The sequence below is a fragment of the Lolium perenne genome, chromosome 4 (genome assembly GCF_019359855.2).
Source record: "Lolium perenne isolate Kyuss_39 chromosome 4, Kyuss_2.0, whole genome shotgun sequence".
In the NCBI taxonomy this organism is placed as follows: domain Eukaryota; kingdom Viridiplantae; phylum Streptophyta; class Magnoliopsida; order Poales; family Poaceae; genus Lolium; species Lolium perenne.
Window position 1 is genome coordinate 273818487 of NC_067247.2, and position 21420 is coordinate 273839906.

General features: G+C 41.1%; 1 protein-coding gene and 1 long non-coding RNA gene across 2 annotated transcripts; both read right to left on the bottom strand.

Annotated features, from left to right (window-relative positions):
- Positions 1-1169: 1169 nt before the first annotated feature.
- Positions 1170-1820, bottom strand: LOC127348932 (uncharacterized). The gene is made up of 3 exons (XR_007880031.2): positions 1722-1820; positions 1552-1636; positions 1170-1347 (listed from the first exon to the last, which is right to left on the bottom strand). It is a non-coding gene; the product is annotated as an uncharacterized lncRNA (long non-coding RNA).
- Positions 1821-1884: 64 nt separating this feature from the next.
- Positions 1885-3234, bottom strand: LOC139830155 (uncharacterized). Its single transcript, XM_071818153.1, has 5 exons — positions 3112-3234; positions 2560-3029; positions 2313-2472; positions 2126-2218; positions 1885-2028 (listed from the first exon to the last, which is right to left on the bottom strand). Exons 1-5 carry the CDS (start codon positions 3214-3216, stop codon positions 1885-1887), a joined length of 972 nt encoding a protein of 323 aa, XP_071674254.1. The 5' UTR covers positions 3217-3234.
- Positions 3235-21420: the final 18186 nt, after the last annotated feature.

Sequence of the window (21420 nt, forward strand, 5' to 3'; positions counted from 1 at the left end):
GATTGAGATCACAAATAACACGGCATTCAAGGTAGATGGATCACTTGAACCTGGTCGCCACCTGCGGCTGAAAAGAATAGTGAAATTCTAAAACCACATGGAATTCAAAAGGGAGTTGTTTGACGTCACATTTGACGATGAAAAAAAAACTTCATGTGTTCCTGCAAAAAGATGCAGAGGGATGGTATACATTGCTGCCATGTAATAAAAGCAATGGTTCACATGGAGATCAATGATTTGCCAGAGAGTTTTGTGATTAAAAGATGGAGAAAAGACATAGACATGGAACTCGCAACATTAGGAAATGTCGCAGATGCTTCTTGCGGAGACGAAACACTAAAGTTTGCCGGTGTGATGAGCCATATGGCAGAACTTTGCAACAAAGCGTGCCCAAATGACAAAGCATACAATGTCATGATTCAGTGTATGCGTGATATGGAAACAAAAGTCTTTGGCAGCAATAAGAGAAGATGAAGGAGCTAAAAAACTTCACGACGAAGAAACAGGTAGCAACGAAACATTGCGTGACCCACCAATGTCCGACAGAAGAGGAACAAAAAGAGGGGACAGAATGATGCCAGGTTCAGAAAAAAGACAGAAAACTAGACAAATAAAATGCGGATACTGCAAGAAATCAGGTCACAACAAAACAGGATGTGGAGAACTGAAAGCAAAAATTGCAGCAGAGGCAAAGACGGCAGCAGCACAAGCAGCAGCAGCAGCAGAAGCAGCAGCATCACAGGAAAGATATACAAGCAATACAGCACAGAATCAATCAAGCAACAGACACACAAATAACGATAGTAACACAACAGAGAGAACAACACAACCAGGAAACACTTACGGTATGTACTACCACAACGGAAGAATAAGATGCGACATGGAATATCTAGTATTTGGTACAAAAAACACATTAACAAGGTAATTGTGCCCATGAAGTTTCTTTGTCAGTGATGAAAACCTACTGATGCAAATAATCTGCTTTTTCCTACAAATTAACATAAATTTAAAATATATTTATTTGCAGACGTCGACGATGAACAAAGGATATCAAAAGGAGAGCAACAAAAGTAGGAATCACTCAAGGAGGAAGCCACATGAATATTTAGAATATATGATACAGACAATGGAATGAATATGTAATGTTATTATGTACTTCATTTCCTTATTTTGTACAATCAAGTTCACTTCATTGACTTCACTGGACGAAAAAAGGATAACCATTGTAAAACAGTTCTTACTTTCGAATTCTTCAATCTGTTCGCGAACGAAACTTGCCAAATAATCAGGAGAATCATAAGTGAGCATCATTCCGGCGAAGAACTGTCGAAAACTTTCGATGTCAGCCTGAAAAACACGAAACAACACAATGGTTAATGATCTTCAACAAGAATGCACAAGCTCCAAACGAAAAAGTACACAACGACTAAACAAAAAGATGCACAAGTACTAAAAACAACCATTAACATGTACTATTTATACAGCGAATAAGTACTAAAAAACTGCCTTAAATACTATTGAATAAAACTATGTACACAACACATTACCTACCTTGAATACATCTGGGTAAAAATTAGCCTTGAATATCCAAATAAACCTCATTGCATAGATACCACAGTCACGCCTCGCGCTTGTCCTAATGGTCAAAAAGAAAGAAACAATTAAATCCAAACACAGTAAACAAAATAAAATCATAGTTCACATTAAGAAAAGATGATTACTCTGAACAAGAAGGGGTGCCGCAAACTTTTATCTTGAACGATGAGATATTTAATCTCTCGACACCATGAAGATAACTGTAAAGTTTCTTAAATGATTTGCACTGAAAGAATAAAAAATAAAAGTTATTGTTGTCATGTGTAAATAATTATTTAATTAGCTAGATTACAATGAAAACCATACAATTCTTTGAGTAGAAGCCATCTGAGCTTCAGTCAACTCCAGCGAGCTAGACACTCTAAATTTCCTGAAATGGAAGTCGACAAAGATAACCCACCAATGGCTGTAATCGCAGCAAGTAATGTAGACCTGTTTGAAATTAAACAATCACACGAGAAATAAGAAAGCATCCACGATACTTGTAGTAGAAAAAATATAAGCGCCAAACAAAACATGACAAACATGCCTCTTCCCTATCCAAACTATAGTACTTCAGATCATGTTCAGCAAAGCTTGCAGCAAGATGAATAGGGTCAGCCTCATCCACATCAAGAATATGCTGGAAAAAACAACAAGAAGATGTTTAAAAAACTAAATGCTAAAAACATTTAGTTAAAAAATAAATAAATCTAAAACATATACACATGACGTACCGCCAAAGAGCTCGGAATAAATAAGAAATCAAGACCATCATCAACGCACTTAAGAAAAACATCCATAACAGAAGGATCCATGAAACCACCACCCTTCATAGCAAGGTAGAAACTATGCCAGCTGACAGACTTACCACCAACTTCAAGTATTTTCTCGGAACTGCAATTGTTAAAAACAACAAGAATAAACATCCGTATATACAAAAATAGATGAAAAATAGATGGAAAATTGAATTCCAATGGTTACCCTTCAATGTAATTCCTAGGAGCCTCAAGTACATCAGCAAACAACATTCTATGCAAAGCAGTTACAGGGACTTCCTCTTCCCCAGATAGCTCCTTAAGCTCAAGACAATCATCAGAATCGCCGTCTGCATAGGAATCATACTCCTGAGCCACAGAACTACCTCCAACAACATTTTCAGTTTCAGGCTCCTTTCCCTTGCATGTACATGGCCCCGAACGCTCAAGACAACAATCCTCAAGACAATAATCAGAATCAGTGTCTGCATTGCCATCACCCTTCTGTGCCACAGAACTACCTCCAACAACATTTTCAGTTTCAGGCTCCTTTCTCTTGCAAGCACATGGCTGCTTCTTCAACTCAATTGACAAAAGAGAAACCATATCACGCATCTGATCAGCAAGACCACGTCCCGTTCTTATCATCGACGAAATGAAGATAGTCTTCCACATTTCTTTCAGCTTAGAACGTAACTGTAAATAAAAAACACAATTAAGAATGCAATTTACAATAACACAATAATTAAAAATCAAAAGACATAATAAAAAACCTTACATCATTATGCATTTCACCAGGAAACATATCTGAGATGTGACGATCGACTGCTTCACGAAGATGGTCAGGAATATCAGCACGAGAGTGAAAACCTGGATCTGCCATCTTTTCCAACCTGAACAAGCACTGGAGAACACTAAAATTAGTTCAGGTACAATGTGTGCAGCTTATCACTTTCGAAACTAGAAAAAACAGGACAACAAAAAAAGATTACAACAGAAACCACCTTTGTCGTCGCAATTGCATATCTTCACTACACGTCTAAAACGATACGCGCCTTTGGCGCAAATACATCGACAACCAAACAAACCAAAAGAAAGCAACATAATTTACACGCATGCACTGGCGAAGACGTGTAACAAAGCAGCACCTTTGCTGCCGCTAAACTCTACATCAAATAGGTGCACAAGTACAAGAGATATACGTGCACAAGTACAAGCGATATACGTGCACAAGTACAAGAGATATACGTGCACAAGTACAAGAGATATACGTACACAAGTACAAGAGATATAGGTGCACAAGTACAAGAGATATACGTGCACAAGTACAAGAGATATACGTGCACAAGTACGATAGACTAAGCTACGCAAGTACAGAACAAATTGTCACACGAGTACCAAGGTCAAACACGAACAAGTACAAGACACAAAGGACAGCAAGTACCAGACAGAAACGGGTGGACATACAGAAGTACAAAACCATCTTATGAACAACCACTGGACAAACCCTAGAAATAGTTCAGGTACGATGTGTGATAAAACTAGACCAAACAGTACAACAAAATACACAGATAGAAACCACAAGAACCACCAGAGTCATCGAATCTGCATGTCAACACGACACGGGAAACTCAGCAGCTCATCCAGAGCGGGTAAATCGACAAGAAAAAAGACCAAGAAACCCTAAATAGTGAAACTCGGCAGCTCATCCAGATGCATGTAACCACGAAATGTGGAATTATACGGCTACTCCGACAAAGGCAAACCCTAACTAGTGTTACTCAGAAAGTGTATAACCAAGAAGAGGCGGAAGAAATCGATGAAAAAAGAACGACTTTACTGAGAGAAAACGCATCTGCATCCGCCTTCCGCATATTTTCCATTTGAAAGTGCTACCTCCCTCCCATTAATTCCCCAGAAAACTCACAGCCCGGAAATACAAAGGGAAAATACTGATTCGATCTAATCGAATCAAAGGGAAAAACCAAGATCTTAGAAACCCTAAGCAGGCAGAAAAACGCGACAGCGCTTACCACTGGAGCAGGAAAAACGTCCGCCGACGATGAGTTGCGAGAGGTTCTCGACAGCAACGGAGGAGAAGGGAAAATAGCAGCGCCGCCGACGAGACGACCAGCCGAAGGAACCAGAACCCACGACCAGCCCAGACGACAGAAGAAGAATAAGAGAAAAAATGGAGATAAAGGCAGACGCGAAACGGGTCCCTGTAAACCCGTTAAGTGAGAAGCGGACCCGCTACGAGAAGTGGACGGTTCGCAAAATCACCAGAAAGCAACACGTGTCGAGCGCGGAGGAAGTCCACCGGCAAATTCCGCGCCCCACGTTCAACCACGTGTCGCGCGCGGAGAAAGTCTCTTCCCTTCTCAGAGGTCGGCCTTTTTCTAGAGTTTTCGCATGGAACACCATTGGAACAAAGATGTGTATCAATGGCAGAAACATACGGAGGCAAACTAAGAGATTCACGAACAAAAGCTCACGCGGTAGCTAGCAGATTCAAGGCTCTAAGGGCTCTTTTGTTGTGGCTTTTTTTTGGCTTTTGCCAAAGCCAAAAAGCCAAAAAAAAGCCAGAACAAAAGGGCCCTAAATCTGGCCAGGTTTGCATAACTCCTTCTGCTTGCCTCGCTTAGCGAATTGAAAGTTGTACCAAGGCAAGGATCCAAACTTCTCTGCATACCCATGTATCTACTTCTCAAGGGCACTCGGTCTCGAAGGACATGGTGCCCTGTCAGGTGGTGCTTGACCCACCCTTACCCTGCATCAATTCACAGCAAGTACCGAGTTTTAATCCTGGCTAATTATTCCTCAAAGGAGGGACTGCAATAATTCTTTCAGCATTTTAACTATTGAAGCGGCCTCTACTATATTATACTATTTTCACTCAGCTAGCCAGCAATGGAAATTCATGCCCACATGCTGTGTGTGAATTGGTCATAATTCTTGCTCATATTTTCTGCAACAAGTATACCAAATAACCGAACATTTCCGTCTTTATTCATGAATGCATCATTCGGCAGATCACAACCTGTCTGAAAGTCCAGCAATTCAGCAAACTATGAATGAACTACAAAGGACAATCCTTTTTTTTTTGCCACTAACTTGACCAATGTTCAAGAAATCGTTAATCTTAACTTATCTGTCGGCCTTAAAATGAAGATTAATCGCTTATCGGCCGGTTAATCGATTTTATCGGTCAGCCATTTATCGGTTTATTTTTTGCAAATCCTAATTTTTTACACTAAATATTCTATAATATGCTATGCAAAAAAATAATATTTAAGCATTGCACATAAGTATTACCTTGATTTCTTGCATTTGAATCAATAATAATGGAAAATTTGAGCTAATGCACAATTCTACAAAATCATATGACGAAAATATCAACTATCATACTAAATATTATTGAAATTTCACTGACAATCAACCGAAATATCGGCCATGAGAGTTAAAATCGGACGAAATATCGGCTCTCATGCAGAAAATCGGCCGAAATATCGGTGGCGGAATAAACTGGCCGATATGCCAAAATCTTATCGGTTACCACCCGATTCACGATAAATCGGCTCATAAATTGGTATCTCGGCCGATTTTTAGAACAGTGAACTTGACATGCCTGCATCATTTACACACAAAAAATTATGTACAAAGCACGGTCATGGGTTTCACTAACTCACTAGGTCTGCAGCTATTTTCCGCTTCCCCTGTTTTCCCATGTGTCGGTAATATCAGGCCTATCAAAATCAGATCACAGTACAGCTCTATATTAGGGATGTTATTACTCAATCGTTACTAGATTAGAGTCTATCAGTTACTTTCGCAGATGTCACAATGCAAATTTGTATCACATCAGTTGGGCAGCACGTTTACCTCTTGGTCCAGTCCGTAGATGCTTCGTTCTGAACTAACTTTTGATTCACAGTACACTTTGCTGAATCAGCTTGCTCCTCACCATCTCCGTTGCCGGCACCAGCTACTGCTTGTAGGATGCCCGCCACAGACGGATCAGGCTCCACTGACCCGACATAATTGCACGCACTGTCTTCCACCGCTACATCACCATTTGCAGCAGCATCAGCAGATCAGCTCCACCGTCATACATTGACACACTGCAATGCCAGACAGAAATCCTCCCACTAAGAGCATCTCTAGCAGAGTCCGTAAAAATGCAAACCGAAAAACTTAAGTTCAGTCTCCGAAAACGTGTTTACGGGTCGCAAAACGGCTGACGCAGAACAGATCCTGTAAACTAAAACTGAAAAACGAAATATTCGAAAAGTAGTCATCTTCTTTGCAAGAACTATCTGCGTGCTGCCTAGATCTTCCGGCGCCGCCGCCGCCCAAGCAGCAAAACACATAATAAGCAGGCACGCGCAAGCAGCTAGTAGATGCGCCTTAGGCAGCAAAATATCTAGCACCTAAGCAGCAAAGCATCGGCATGCGCAATTAGCAAAACCAGATTCGTCCAGGCAGCTCAGCACTTGTCCACGCAGCTCGGCCTCGCACAAGCGGCACAAGCGGAAGCAGCAAAGCAAAGCACCCAGCTCGGCCACGCACCTTCCAGCTTACTGATTCGTTGGGATTTGTCGGGAATTCGTGCCACGCACCGTTCCAGCGAATCACTCCGTCGATCTCCTCAAGAACACCACCTAGCTAGCAAAATTCGTCAGGAATTGACATAGTAGACATGGTTGGAATTAGAGCGGACTGACATGATGTTTGATCGGCGATGCATAATTTTAGCAAAGCAGATAGAAATCGGCGGTTGGAGGTGGTTGTACGGACGGCGGCGCTGGAGGAGTTGTGAGAAATCGGTTCAGTTTTGGGCCTGTAAACCGCCCTTCGGTCTGTATTAATAGAGGTCTAGTGTAAAAATTTTCGGGCCCCTGAAAAAGTTTTTCGGGCCGGGCAGCGAGTTCAGTCTCCGTTCTGCGTCACTTTCAACCTGAACCCTTAAATCGGCCGGAAAAATACGGTTCCGGCGTGGTTTACGGGCTCTGTTAGAGTTGCTCTAAGGGCATGAGCTACGGGGGCATATACATGTCGCTTCCCCATCAATCCACCTAGGTAAAAGTCAGCTGGAGCATCTACCGAAACTACAATCTTCCAACGCGAGCTGCACCCTCTTGTCTTCACCTTCGTACCTTTTTCTCACCCGGTCCTGACTCTCTCTCTCTCAGCTTTCTTCCCTATGTAACCGTGTGTGCATACCTTTTTCTTTGCTTTCTCTCTACAATTCCTTTTTGGCAAGGAGGAGGTCGCCTCCTCTGCAAGAGACCACTTTCCTCTGCAAGCGACATGCAAGGCTGTCCCGGACCACCCGATCCTACGTGTACAGCTGGGGAAGCTGTCCAGCATGGAGCGTTGACCATGCCCTAAGAATCCAAGACAAAATTGCCTACCACTGTTTCGAATCGGGGAAAGTCGCATCTTCTTACCCGCTTGCGGGTACCAAAGGGAACTCCATTGTATCGCTCATTTGCCCCCGCACCGCTCTCAGCAGTGAACAGTGCCTCTCGTCCTTGAGAGTAGTTGAGCAGGGCACGACTCCTCTCCCTCCCCTCTCCGGCGGCCTTGCCGGCCGGAGTTGGAGAGGGAGAGGAGGCTGTATGACACGAGAAATAATAAAAGGTGGACTAAATATTATCTCTCTACGCCCCAGGGGAAAATGAATATGCGGGCGTGCCAGTGTACATAAGTACACAAATAAAATATAGGGAAACATGTATTTTTATTAATCTCTCAATGGAGAAACGAAATTACAAGATCCCTTTACATATGCGCTCCGTGGCCTGCTAGCGCGGCCTATATGACTTGGGCGATTGTGTATTCTGGTTCATGGGGCCTCGGAAGGCTCCCGATTAATTACATCCGCAAGTCAACGCCGCGGACCACCTCCGATTAAGCTGCTGCAATGGTCGTCGTCTTCAAGTCTCGTCTTCTCCATGCACTTGGCGTAGATGATGATGATGTGATGGTGAGTGGAAAGCGGGACGGTACATCCGTCGCCCCGGCGATGCTTAGCCATACTCTCCGGCTTGTCGATGTCCGATGATGAAGATGTCTGGCCTCGTCAGCTCAGACAGATGGGCGACCTTCGCCTCGTCGGTGCCAGGCCTGGTGGTGTCCGCCTCGTCGGTGTCGGACTTGATGTCTTGCCTTCGCCTCGTCGGTGCCCGGCAAGAAATGGTTTGCTTCATCGGAGAAAAGACATGTTGGTGGAGTGGCTTCGCCTCGTCGGTGCTAGGCCGATGTCGGGGAAGAGGGTTGATGTGGTTGTCAGAGTAGACTTAAACGTCGTTGCGTGGCAGCGTGGCTTGATGACGATGATGTATGAACTTGGCGATGTAGATCTTGTAATGCCGGAGGTGTGCATGGGCCCATGGAGGCTTGATATGTGCTGCTTGCGGGAGGCAGCTCCTTGTGACGGTAAAGCACACGTCCGTTGGGAACCCCAAGAGGAAGGTATGATGAGTACAGCAGCGAGTTTTCCCTCAGTAAGAAACCAAGGTTTATCGAACCAGTAGGAGATGAAGGCCACGTGAAGGTTGTTGGTGAAGGAGTGTAGTGCGGCAACACCAGTGATTCCGGCGCCAACGTGGAACCTGCACAACACAATCAAACTACTTTGCCCCAACTTAACAGTGAGGTTGTCAATCTCACCGGCTTGCTGAAAACAACGGATTAAACGTATGGTGTGGAGAATTATGTTTGCTTGTAGAAAACAACAGAGAACAATGATTGCAGTAGATTATATTTCAGATGTAAAAGAATGGACCGGAGTCCACAGTTCACTAGTGGTGTCTCTCCAATAAGATAAATAGTATGTTGAGTGAACAAATTACAGTTGGGCAATTGACAGAATAGAGAAGCATATACATATCATGATGACTACTATGAGATTTACTTAGGGAATTACGACAAAGAACATAGACCGCCATCCAGCATGCATCTATGCCTAAAAAGTCCACCTTCGGGTTAGCATCCGCACCCCTTCCAGTATTAAGTTGCAAACAACAGACAATTGCATTAAGTACTGCGCGTAATGTAATCAACACAAATATCCTTAGACAAAGCATTGATGTTTTATTCCTAGTGGCAACAGCACATCCACAACCTTAGGGGTTGCTGTCACTCCCCCAGATTCAATGGAGACATGAATCCACTATCTAGCATAAATACTCCCTCTTGGAGTCACAAGTATCAACTTGGCCAGAGCCTCTACTAGCAACGGAGAGCATGCAAGAACATAAATAACACATATATGATAGATCAATAATCAACTTGACATAGTATTCAATATTCATCGGATCCCAACAAACACAACATGTAGCATTACAAATAGATGATCCTGATCATGATAGGCAGCTCACAAGATCTAAACATGATAGCACAAGAGGAGAAGACAACCATCTAGCTACTGCTATGGACCCGTAGTCCAAAGATGAACTACTCACGCATCAGTCCGGAGGTGGGCATGGTGATGTAGAGCCCTCCGGTGATGATTCCCCTCTCCGGCAGGGTGCCGGAGGCGATCTTCAGAACCCCGCGAGATGGGGTTGACGGCGGCGGCGTCTCAGTAACTTTTCTCGTATCGTGGCTCTCGGTACTAGGGTTTTCACGACAGAAGGAATAAATAGGCGAAGGGGCAGAGTCGGGGGACGCCCGAGGGGCCCACCCCATATGGCGGCGTGGCCAGGGGTGGGGCCGCGCCCCCCTATGGTGTGGCCGCCTCGCGTCCCCTCTTCGTCTCCTCTTCGGTGTTCTGGAAGGCTCCGTGGAAAATATGACCGTGGGCTTTTGTTTCATCCAATTCTGAGAATATTTCCTGTGTAGGATTTCTGAAACCAAAAACAACAGAAAACATGAACTAGCACTGCGGCATCTTGTTAATAGGTTAGTCTCGGAAAATGCATAAAAACATTATAAAGTATGACTAAAACATGTTGGTATTGTCATAAAACTAGCATGGACCATAAGAAATTATAGATACGTTGGAGACGTATCAATCATCCCCAAGCTTAGTTCCTACTCGCCCTCGAGTAGGTAAACGATAAAAACAATAATTTCTGAAGTGACATGCTACCAACACAATCTTGATCAATACTATTGTAAAGCATATGAGATGAATGAAGTGATTCAAAGCAATGGTATATAATTTTGCTAACAAAAAGATAATGACTAAACAACTGAATCATATAGCAAAAACTTTTCATGAATATTACTTTCAAGACAAGTATCAAGAAGACTTGCATAAGAGTTAACTCATAAAGCAATAGATTCTTAATAAGAAGTTTTGAAGCAACACAAAGGAAGATTTAAGTTTCAGCAATTGCTTTCAACTTCAACATGTATATCTCATGGATAATTGTCAACACAAAGTAATATAATAAGTGCAATAAGTAAACATGTAAGAATCAGTGCACACAGTTGACACAAGTGTTTGCTTCTAAGATAGAAAGAAGTAGGTAAATTGACTCAACATAAAGTAAAAGAAATTCCCTTCGTAGAGGGAAGCAGGGATTACTCATGTGCTAGAGCTTTTTATTTTGAAAACATGGAAACAATTGTGTCAACGGTAGTAATAATTCATATGTGTTATGCATAAAACCTCCTATAAGTTGCAAGCCTCATGCATCGAATACTAATAGTGCCCGCACCTTATCCTAATTAGCTTGGATTTCCATGGATTATCATTGCATTACATATGTTTCAACCAAGTGTCACAAAGGGGTACCTCTATGCCACCTGTACAAAGGTCCAAGGAGATAAATCGCATTTGATTTCTCGATGTTGATAGATCTCAACTTGAGGACATCCATACCGGGACAACATAGAAAACAGATAATGGACTCATATTTTTAATGCTTTAAGCATTCAACAACAAATACTATTCTCATAAGAGATTCTGAGGATTAATGTCCAAGCTGAAACTTCCACCATGATACATGGCTTTGGTTGGCGGCCCAATGTTCTTCTCTAACAATATGCATACTCAAACCATTCAACTCATGGCAAATCTTCCTTACTTCTGACAAGACGAACATGCATAGCAACTCACATGATATTCAACAAGGGTGTGACAGGTTGATGGCGTCCCCAGAAACATGGTTACCGCTCAACAAGCAACTTATAAGAACTAAGATACATAAACAACATATTCATTACCACAATAGTTTTTTAGGCTACTTTCCCATGAGCTATGTATTGCAAAGACAAGGAATGAAATTTTAAAGGTAGCACGCAAGCAATTTACTTTGGAATGGCAGAAAAATACCACATATAGGTAGTTATGGTGGACACAAATGGCATAGGTTTTGGCTCAAGGTTTTTGGATGCACGAGAAGCATTTCCTCTCAGTACAAGGCTTTGGCTAGCAAGGTTGTTTGAAGCAAACACAAGTATGAACCGGTACAGCAAAAACTTACACAAGAACATATTGCAAGCATTATAAGACTCTACACTGTCTTCCTTGTTATTCAAACACTTTTACCAGAAAATATCTAGACCTTTGATGTCTACGTACGCTTCTATTCCTGTAGACAGTGTTGGGCCTCCAAGAGCAGAGGTTTGTAGAACAGCAACAAGTTTCCCTTAAGTGAATCACCCAAGGTTTATCGAACTCAGGGAGGTAGAGGTCAAATATATCCCTCTCAAGCAACCCTGCAATTAAGATACAATAAGTCTCTTGTGTCCCCAACACACCTAATACACTTGTCAGATGTATAGGTGCACTAGTTCGGCGAAGAGATAGTGAAATACAAGTAATATGGATGATTGTAAGTAGTAATTGCAATCTGAAATAAAAATGGCAGCAAGCGAACATGTAGCAGAACTTGTTGGAAATGGTGTTTCAATGCTTAGAAACAAGGCCTAGGAATCATACTTTCACTAGTGGACACTCTCAACAATGATCACATAATAAATAAATAACTTCTCCTCACTTGTGCTACTCTTAAACACTCTTTTGTTGGATAACAAACACCATTCATTGTGTAGGGCTACAAGAGCACCCTCAAGCCGGAGTAAACAAGCTCCACAACTTCATAAAGGAATCACACACGATGCACACACTGTCACCGTCACACCGTGGAGAGTGAATCCGGAGTTCATATTAAAGTAACCTCTAGAGTGCATAATAGACCGTTGCAATTTAGACCGAGTACTAACATAGCATACACACTGTCAACAATAGCTATGAAAGGGGGAATAGATCGCATCAATACTATCATAGTAATAGTTAACTTCATAATCTACAAGAGATTATAATCATAACCTACGCCAAAGACTACATGATACACACACTGTCAACTTTACATCATGGAGGAGGAATAGTCTACTTTAATAACAACACTAGAGTAGCACATAGATTAATAGTGATACAAAGCTCATGATCACATAAAGATCACACCATGGGAGAGAGAGATGAACCACATAGCTACCGGTAGAGCCCTCAGCCTCGGGGGAGAACTACTCCCTCCTCATCATGGGAGACAACAACAACGATGAAGATGGCGATGGAGTCGATGGAGATGGATTCCGGGGGCACTTCCCCGTCCCGGCGGTGTGCCGGAACAGAGACTTCTGTCCCCCGAACTTGGCTTCGCGATGGCGGCGGCTACGTAACTCTTCGTGGAATATGACTGATTGTTTTAGGGTTTTCGCGACAGAGAGAATATATAGGCGGAAGGGCTGCCTCGGAGGAGCCAGGGGGTGGCCTCCCCATAGGCTGGCGCGCCTGGGGGCCTGGCCGCGCCGCCCTGTGGTGTGGGCCCCCTGCTGGCCGGCTCTGACTCTCCTTCGATGTTCTGGAACCCTTCGTGGAAAATAGGAAGTTTGCCTTTTGTTTCGTCCAATTCCGAGAATATTTCCTGTGCAAGATTTCTGAAACCAAAAACAGCAGAAAACAGGAACTGGCACTTCGGCATCTTGTTAATAGGTTAGTCCCGGAAAATGCATAAAAATGATATAAAGTGTGAATAAAACATGTAGGTATTGTCATAATATAAGCATGGAACATCAGAAATTATAGATACGTTGGAGACGTATCAAGCATCCCCAAGCTTAGTTCCTACTCGCCCTCGAGTAGGTAAACGATAAAAAGAATAATTTCTGAAGTGACATGCTACCAACATAATCTTGATCAACACTATTGTAAAGCATATGAGATGAATGAAGTGACTCAAAGCAATGGTCTATAGTTTGCTAACAAAAAGATAATGACTAAACAACTGAATCATATAGCAAAAACTTTTCATGAATAGTACTTTCAAGACAAGCATCAAAAAGTCTTGCATAAGAGTTAACTCGTAAAGCAATAGATTCTTAATAAGAGGTTTTGAAGCAACACAAAGGAAGATTTAAGTTTCAGCAATTGCTTTCAACTTTCAACATGTATATCTCATGGATAATTGTCAACACAAAGTAATATAATAAGTGCAATAAGTAAGCATGTAAGAATCAACACACACAGTTGACACAAGTGTTTTCTTCTAAGATAGGAAGAAGTGGGTAAACTGACTCAACATAAAGTAAAAGAAAGGCCCTTCGCAGAGGGAAGCAGGGATTAAATCATGTGCTAGAGCTTTTTAAGTTTTGAAATCATATAGAGAGCATAAAAATAAAGTTTTGAGAAGTGTTGGTTGTTGTCAACGAATGGTAGTGGACACTCTAACTACCTTATCAACCAGACTTTCAAGAGCAGCTCCCATGAAGGACGTTATCTCTACCAGCAAGGTAGATCATCCCTCTTCTCTTTTGTTTACACATGTATTTTAGTTTCATTATTGATGACACTCCTCCCAACCTTTTGCTTACACAAGCCATGGCTAACCGAATCCTTGGGTGCCTTCCATCATTCACATACCATGGAGGAGTGTCTATTTGCAAAATTAAGTTGCTTACTGATAGATCAGGGCAAAACATGTGAAGAGAATTATTAATGCAAGTTAATTAATTGGGACTGGGCACCCCGTTGCTAGCTCTTTTAAAAATATTATTGGATAAGCGGATGTATATGCCACTAGTCCATTGGTGAAAGTCTGTCAGAAGTAAATGACAAGGTTGAAAGATAAACACCAGATACTTCCTCATGAGCTATAAAACATTGACACAAATAAGAGATAATAGCTTTTGAATTGTTTAAAGGTAGCACATAAAGTATTTACCTGGAATGGGAGGAAATACCACATAGTAGGTAGATATGGTGGACACAAATGACATAGGTTTTGGCTCAAGGTTTTGGATGCACGAGAAGCATTCCCTCTCAGTACAAGGCTTTGGCTAGCAAGGTTGTTTGAAGCAAACACAAGTATGAACCGGTACATAAAAACTTACATAAGAACATATTGCAAGCATTATAAGACTCTACACTGTCTTCCTTGTTGCTCAAACACTTTTACCAGAAAATATCTAGACCTTAGAGAGACAATCATGCAAACCAAATTTCAACAAGCTCTACGGTAGTTCTCCACTAATAGATTTAAACTACATGATGCAAGAGCTTAAACATTATCTACTTGAGATCTCAAAACAATTGCCAAGTATCAAATTATTCAAGATAATATACCAATTACCACATGAAGCATTTTCTGTTTCCAACCAAATAGCAATAAGTGAAGCGATCAACTTTCTCCATTGAACATTAAAAGTAAAAGCGAAGAACACTAGTGTTCATATGAAAAAGCGGAGCGTGTCTCTCTCCCACACAAGGATGTTTAGGATCCGATTTTATTCAGAGAATGAAAATAACAAAACGAAAATAAAAGCACACAGACGCTCCAAGTAAAGTACATAAGATGTGACGGAATAAAAATATAGTTTCACTAGAGGTGACCTGATAAGTTGTTGATGAAGAAGGGGATGCCTTGGGCATCCCCAAGGTTAGATGCTTGAGTCTTCTTGAAATATGCAGGGATGAACCACGGGGGCATCCCAAAGCTTAGACTTTTCACTCTTCTTGATCATATCATATCATCCTCCTCTCTTGACCCTTGAAAACTTCCTCCACACCAGACTCAAAACAATCTCATTAGAGGGTTAGTGCATAATCAAAAATTCACATGTTCAGCGAGGACACAATCATTCCCAACATTTCTGGACATTACCCAAGGCTACTGAAATTTAATGGAGCAAAGAAATACATTCAAACACAGTAAAAGAGGCAATGCGAAATAAAAGGCAGAATCTGTCAAAACAGAACAGTCCGTAAATAAGAATTTTTTCGAGGCACTTAACAGGCTCAGATGAAAAAGCTCAAATTTAACGAAAGTTGCGTACATATCTGAGGATCACGCATGAATTTTTTCAGCATTTTAGGAGTTTCCTACAGAGAGATCTACTCAAATTCGTGAAGGTAAAAATCTGTTTCTGCGCAGGAATCCAAATCTAGTATCAACTTTACTATCAAAGACTTTACTTGGCACAACAACGAAATAAACATGATAAGGAGAGGTTTCTACAGTAATAAAAACTTCCAAGACACAACAAAACAGTAGCAAAATAAAAACATGGGTTATCTCCCAAGAAGTACTTTCTTTATAGCCATTAAGATGGGCTCAGTAATTTCAATGATGCTCTCGCAAGAAATAAGAGTTGAAGTAAAAGAGAGCATCAAAAAGCAAATTCGAAACACATTTAAGTCTAACCCGCTTCCTATGCATAGGAATCTTGTACACAAATAAATTCATGAAGAACAAAGTGACAAGCATAGGAAGATAAAACACGAGTAACTTCAAAATTTTCAGCATGTAGAGAGGTGTTTTAATACCATGAAAATTTCTACAACCATATTTTCCTCTCTCATAATAAATTTCAGTAGCTTCATGAATAAACTCAACAATATAACTATCACATAAAGCATGTTTTTCATGATCCACAAACATAAAAGTATCATTACTCTCCACATAAGCATACTCAATTTTATTAGTAATAGTGGGAGTAAAACTATCACAACCATCATTGTAATTATCATAAATTGCAGGCATGGTATAATCATAATAAACTTTATCCTCCATAGTAGGTGGCACCAAAATACCACTATCATTATAATCATCATAAATGGGAGGCAAAGTATTATCAAAGAAAATTTTCTCCTCAAAACTTGGGGGACTAAAAATATCATTTTCATCAAAACCGACCTCCCCAAGCTTAAATTCTTCCATAGCATTAGCAATAGTAGTGTTCAAAGAGTTCATGCTAATAACATTGCTACAACTATTTTGCAAACAAAGTTCCATGGGTTTTTTTAATTCTCTCTTCAAACACATCATGTCCTAATACAAGATAAAGTTCATAAAGATCTCTATTTTTTTTGTTGTTTTCCATTAAGCCTAACTAGTGAAAATAAAAACAAGAGACAAAAAGATAAAATTGCCGAATCTAAAGGAGATACCTTCGAGCACTCACACACCGGCAATAGTGCTAGGAAATAGCTTAGTAGTCGGAGGATGTGAATACCTTTTACCTTACCTCCCCGGCAACGGCGCCAGAAAATAGCTTGATGTCTACGCACGCTTCTATTCCTGTATACAGTGTTGGGCCTCCAAGAGCAGAGGTTTGTAGAACAGCAGCAAGTTTCCTTTAAGTGAATCACCCAAGGTTTATCGAACTCAGGGAGGTAGAGGTCAAAGATATTCCTCTCAAGCAACCCTGCAATTAAGATACAAGAAGTCTCTTGTGTCCCCAACACACCTAATACACTTGTCAGATGTATAGGTGCACTAGTTCGGCGAAGAGATATTAAAACGCAGGTGGTATAGATGAATATGAGTGGTAATAACAATCTGAAATAAATATGGCAGCAAGTAAACATGCAGTAGAACAGTAAGTAAGCGGTGTTTGCAGTATTGGAAACAAGGCCTAGGGATCCTACTTTCACTAGTGGACACTCTCAACATTGATCACATAATAAATAAATAACTTCTCCTCACTTGTGCTACATACACTCTCTTGTTGGATAACAAACACCATTCATTGTGTAGGGCTACAAGAGCTCCCTCAAGCCGGAGTAAACAAGCTCCACAGCATACGAAGTTCATATTTAAGTAACCTCTAGAGCATAATAGACCATTGCAATTTAGACCGAGTACTAACATAGCATACACACCGTCACCAATAGCTATGAAAGGGGGAATAGATCGCATCAATACTATCATAGTAACAGTTAACTCCATAATCTACAAGAGATTACAATCATAACCTACGCCAAATACTACATGATGCACACACCATCATGAAGGAGGAATAGACTACTTTAATAACATCACTAGAGTAGCACATAGATTAATAGTGATACAAAGCTCATCATATGGATCCCAATCGTGCAAGGCAGTTCATGAGATCATTGCATTGGGGTACATGAGAGAGATATTAACCACATAGCTACCGGTAGAGCCCTCAGCCTGGGGGGAGAACTACTCCCTCCTCATCATGGGAGACAGCAACGGCGATGAAGATGGCGGTGGTGTCGATGGAGATGGCTTCCGGGGGCAATTCCCCGTCCCGGCGGCGTGCCAGAACAGAGACTTCTGTCCCCCGAACTTGACTTCGAGATGGCGGCGGCTGCGTAACTTTTCTCGTCCCGTGGCTTATGTTTTTAGGGTTTTCGAGGCGGAGAGAATATATAGGCGGAAGGGCAGCCTCGGAGGAGCCAGGGGTGGCCCCACCATAGGCTGGCGCGCCCCCCTCTTGGTCGCGCCGCCATGTGGGGTGGGGCCCCCAGGGCTCCCCTCTGGTCCCTCTCTGGCTCTCTGGAAGCTTCCGTGAAATATAAGATCTTGGGCTTTCGTTTCGTCCAATTCCGAGAATATTTCCTGTGTAGGATTTCTGAAACCAAAAACAGCAGAAGACTGGAACTGGCACTTCGGCATCTTGTTAATAGGTTAGTGCCGGAAAATGCATAAAAACATCATAAAGTATGAACAAAACATGTAGGTATTGTCATAAAACTAGCATGGAACATCAGAAATTATAGATACGTTGGAGACATATCAAGCATCCCCAAGCTTAGTTCCTACTCGCCCTCGAGTAGCTAAACGATAACAAGGATAATTTCTGAAGTGACATGCTATCATAATCTTGATCAATACTATTGTAAAGTATATGAAATGAATGAAGTGATTCGAAGCAATGGTAAAGACAATGATTAAACAACTGAATCATATAGCAAAGACTTTTCATGAATAGTACTTTTAAGACAAGCATCGGTGAGACTTGCATAGGAGTTAACTCATAAAGCAATAAATTCTTAGTAGAAAGTTTTGAAGCAACACAAAGGAAGATATAAGTTTCAGCAGTTGCTTTCAACTTCAACATGTATATCTCATGGATAATTGTCAACACAAAGTAATATGATGAATGCAAATAAGCAAGTATGTAGGAATCAATGCACACAGTTGACACAAGTGTTTGCTTCTAAGATAGAAAGAAGTAGGTAAACTGACTCAACATAAAGTAAAAGAAAGGCCCTTCGCAGAGGGAAGCAGGGATTAAATCATGTGCTAGAGCTTTTCAAGTTTTGAAATCATATAGAGAGCATAAAAGTAAGGTTTTGAGAGGTGTTTGTTGTTGTCAACGAATGGTAGCGGGTACTCTAACTACCTTATCGACCAGACTTTCAAGAGCGGCTCCCATGAAGGACGTTATCTCTACCAGCAAGGTAGATCATCCCTCTTCTCTTTTGTTTACACATGTATTTTAGTTTCATTATTTATAGATGACACTCCTTCCAACCTTTTGCTTACACAAGCCATAGCTAACCGAATCCTCGGGTGACTTCCAACATTCTCATACCATGGAGGAGTGTCTTTTTTTTCTTTGCAAAATTAAGTTGCTTACTGATTGATCAGGGCAAAGCATGTGAAGAGAATCATTAATGCAAGTTAATTAATTGGGGCTGGGAACCCCATTGCCATCTCTTTTTGCAAAATTATTGGATAAGCGGATGAGCCATTAGTCCATTGGTGAAAGTATGTCAGAAGTAAATGACAAGATCGAAAGATAAAACACCACATATGTACTTCCTCATGAGCTATAAAACATTGACACAAATAAGAGATAATAACTTTTGAATTGTTTAAAGGTAGCACATGTAGTATTTACTTGGAATGGCAGAAAAATACCACATAGTAGGTAGGTATGGTGGACACAAATGGCATAGGTTTTGGCTCAAGGTTTTGGATGCACAAGAAGTATTTCCTCTCAGTACAAGGCTTTGGCTAGCAAGGTTGTTTGAAGCAAACACAAGTATGAACCGGTACAGCAAAACTTACATAAGAACATATTGCAAGCATTATAAGACTCTACACTGTCTTCCTTGTTGTTCAAACACTTCACCAGAAAATATCTAGACCTGAGAGAGACCAATCATGCAAACCAAATTTCAACAAGCTCTATGTAGTTCTTCATTAATAGGTGCAAAGTACATGATGCAAGAGCTTAAACATGATCTATTTGAGCACAACAATTGCCAAGTATCAAATTATTCAAGACAATATACCAATTACCACATGAAGCATTTTCTGTTTCCAACCATATAACAATGAACGAAGCAGTTTCAACCTTCGCCATGAATATTAAAAGTAAAGCTAAGAACACCAGTGTTCATATGAAACAGCGGAGCGTGTCTTTCTCCCATACAAAGGATGCTAGGATCCGAGTTTATTCAGAGAACTAAGATAACAAAACGAAAATAAAAGCACACAGACGCTCCAAGTAAAGCACATAAGATGTGACGGAATAAAAATATAGTTTCACTAGAGGTGACCTGATAAGTTGTCGATGAAGAAGGGGATGCCTTGGGCATCCCCAAGCTTAGATGCTTGAGTCTTCTTGAAATATGCAGGGATGAACCACGGGGGCATCCCCAAGCTTAGACTTTTCACTCTTCTTGATCATAGTATATCATCCTGCTCTCTTGACCATTGAAAACTTCCTCCACACCAAACTCAAAACAAACTCATTAGAGGGTTAGTGCATAATCAAAAATTCACATGTTCAGAGGGGACACAATCATTCTTAACACTTCTGGACATTGCCCAAAGCTACTGAAAGTTAATGGAACAAAGAAATCCATTCAACATAGCAAAAGAGGCAATGCGAAATAAAAGATAGAATCTGTCAAAACAGAACAGTCCGTAAAGACGAATTTTTTAGTGGCACTTAACAGGCTCAGACGAAAACGCTCAAAACTAATGAAAGTTGCGTACTTATCTGAGGATCACGCACGTAAATTGGCAGATTTTTTTGATTTTTCTACAGAGAGATCTACGCAAATTCGTGACAGGTAGAAATCTGTTTCTGCGCAGAAATCCAAATCTAGTATCAACTTCCTATTAGAGACTTTACTTGGCACAACAATGCGATAAAATAAAGATAAGGAGAGGTTTCTACAGTAGTAACAACTTCCAAGACACAACAAAACAGTAGCAAAATAAAAACATGGGTTATCTCCCAAGAAGTGTTTTCTTTATAGCCATTAAGATGGGCTCAGTAATTTTAATGATGCTCTTGCAAGAAATAAGAGTTGAAGCAAAAGAGAGCATCAAGAAGCAAATTCAAATAACATTTAAGCCTAACCCAATTCCCATGAAAAGGAATCTTGTACACAAATAAATTCATGAAGAACAAAGTGACAAGCATAGGAAGATAAAACACGAGTAACTTCAAAATTCTCAACATAAAGAGGGGAAACTTAATATTATTAAGATGCATATAACCATGTTTCCCTCTTGATGTCTACGGGTGCTTCTATTCTTGTAGACAGTGTTGGGCCTCCAAGAGCAGAGGTTTGTAGAACAGCAGCAAGTTTCCCTTAAGTGGATCACCCAAGGTTTATCGAACTCAGGGAGGAAGAGGTCAAAGATATCCCTCTCAAGCAACCCTGCAACCACAAAGCAAGAAGTCTCTTGTGTCCCCAACACACCTAATACACTTGTCAGATGTATAGGTGCACTAGTTCGGCGAAGAGATATTAAAACGCAGGTGGTATGAATGAATATGAGCAGTAGTAACGGCGCCAGAAAAGTGCTTGCTGGCGTGCAGTTGATGGTAGTAATGTTGCAGGAAGTAAACATGC

What these genes read in the sequence shown, in the direction of transcription:
- LOC139830155 (XM_071818153.1), bottom strand. Translation starts at nt 3,216, where the DNA reads ATGGCAGATCCAGGTTTTCACTCTCGTGCTGATATTCCTGACCATCTT. An exon ending in CTGGTGAAATGCATAATGAT is followed by an intron (nt 3,030 to 3,111) that starts GTAAGGTTTTTT and finishes TTTTATTTACAG; the next exon opens with TTACGTTCTAAGCTGAAAGA. An exon ending in ATAGTTTGGATAGGGAAGAG is followed by an intron (nt 2,029 to 2,125) that starts GCATGTTTGTCA and finishes AATTTCAAACAG; the next exon opens with GTCTACATTACTTGCTGCGA.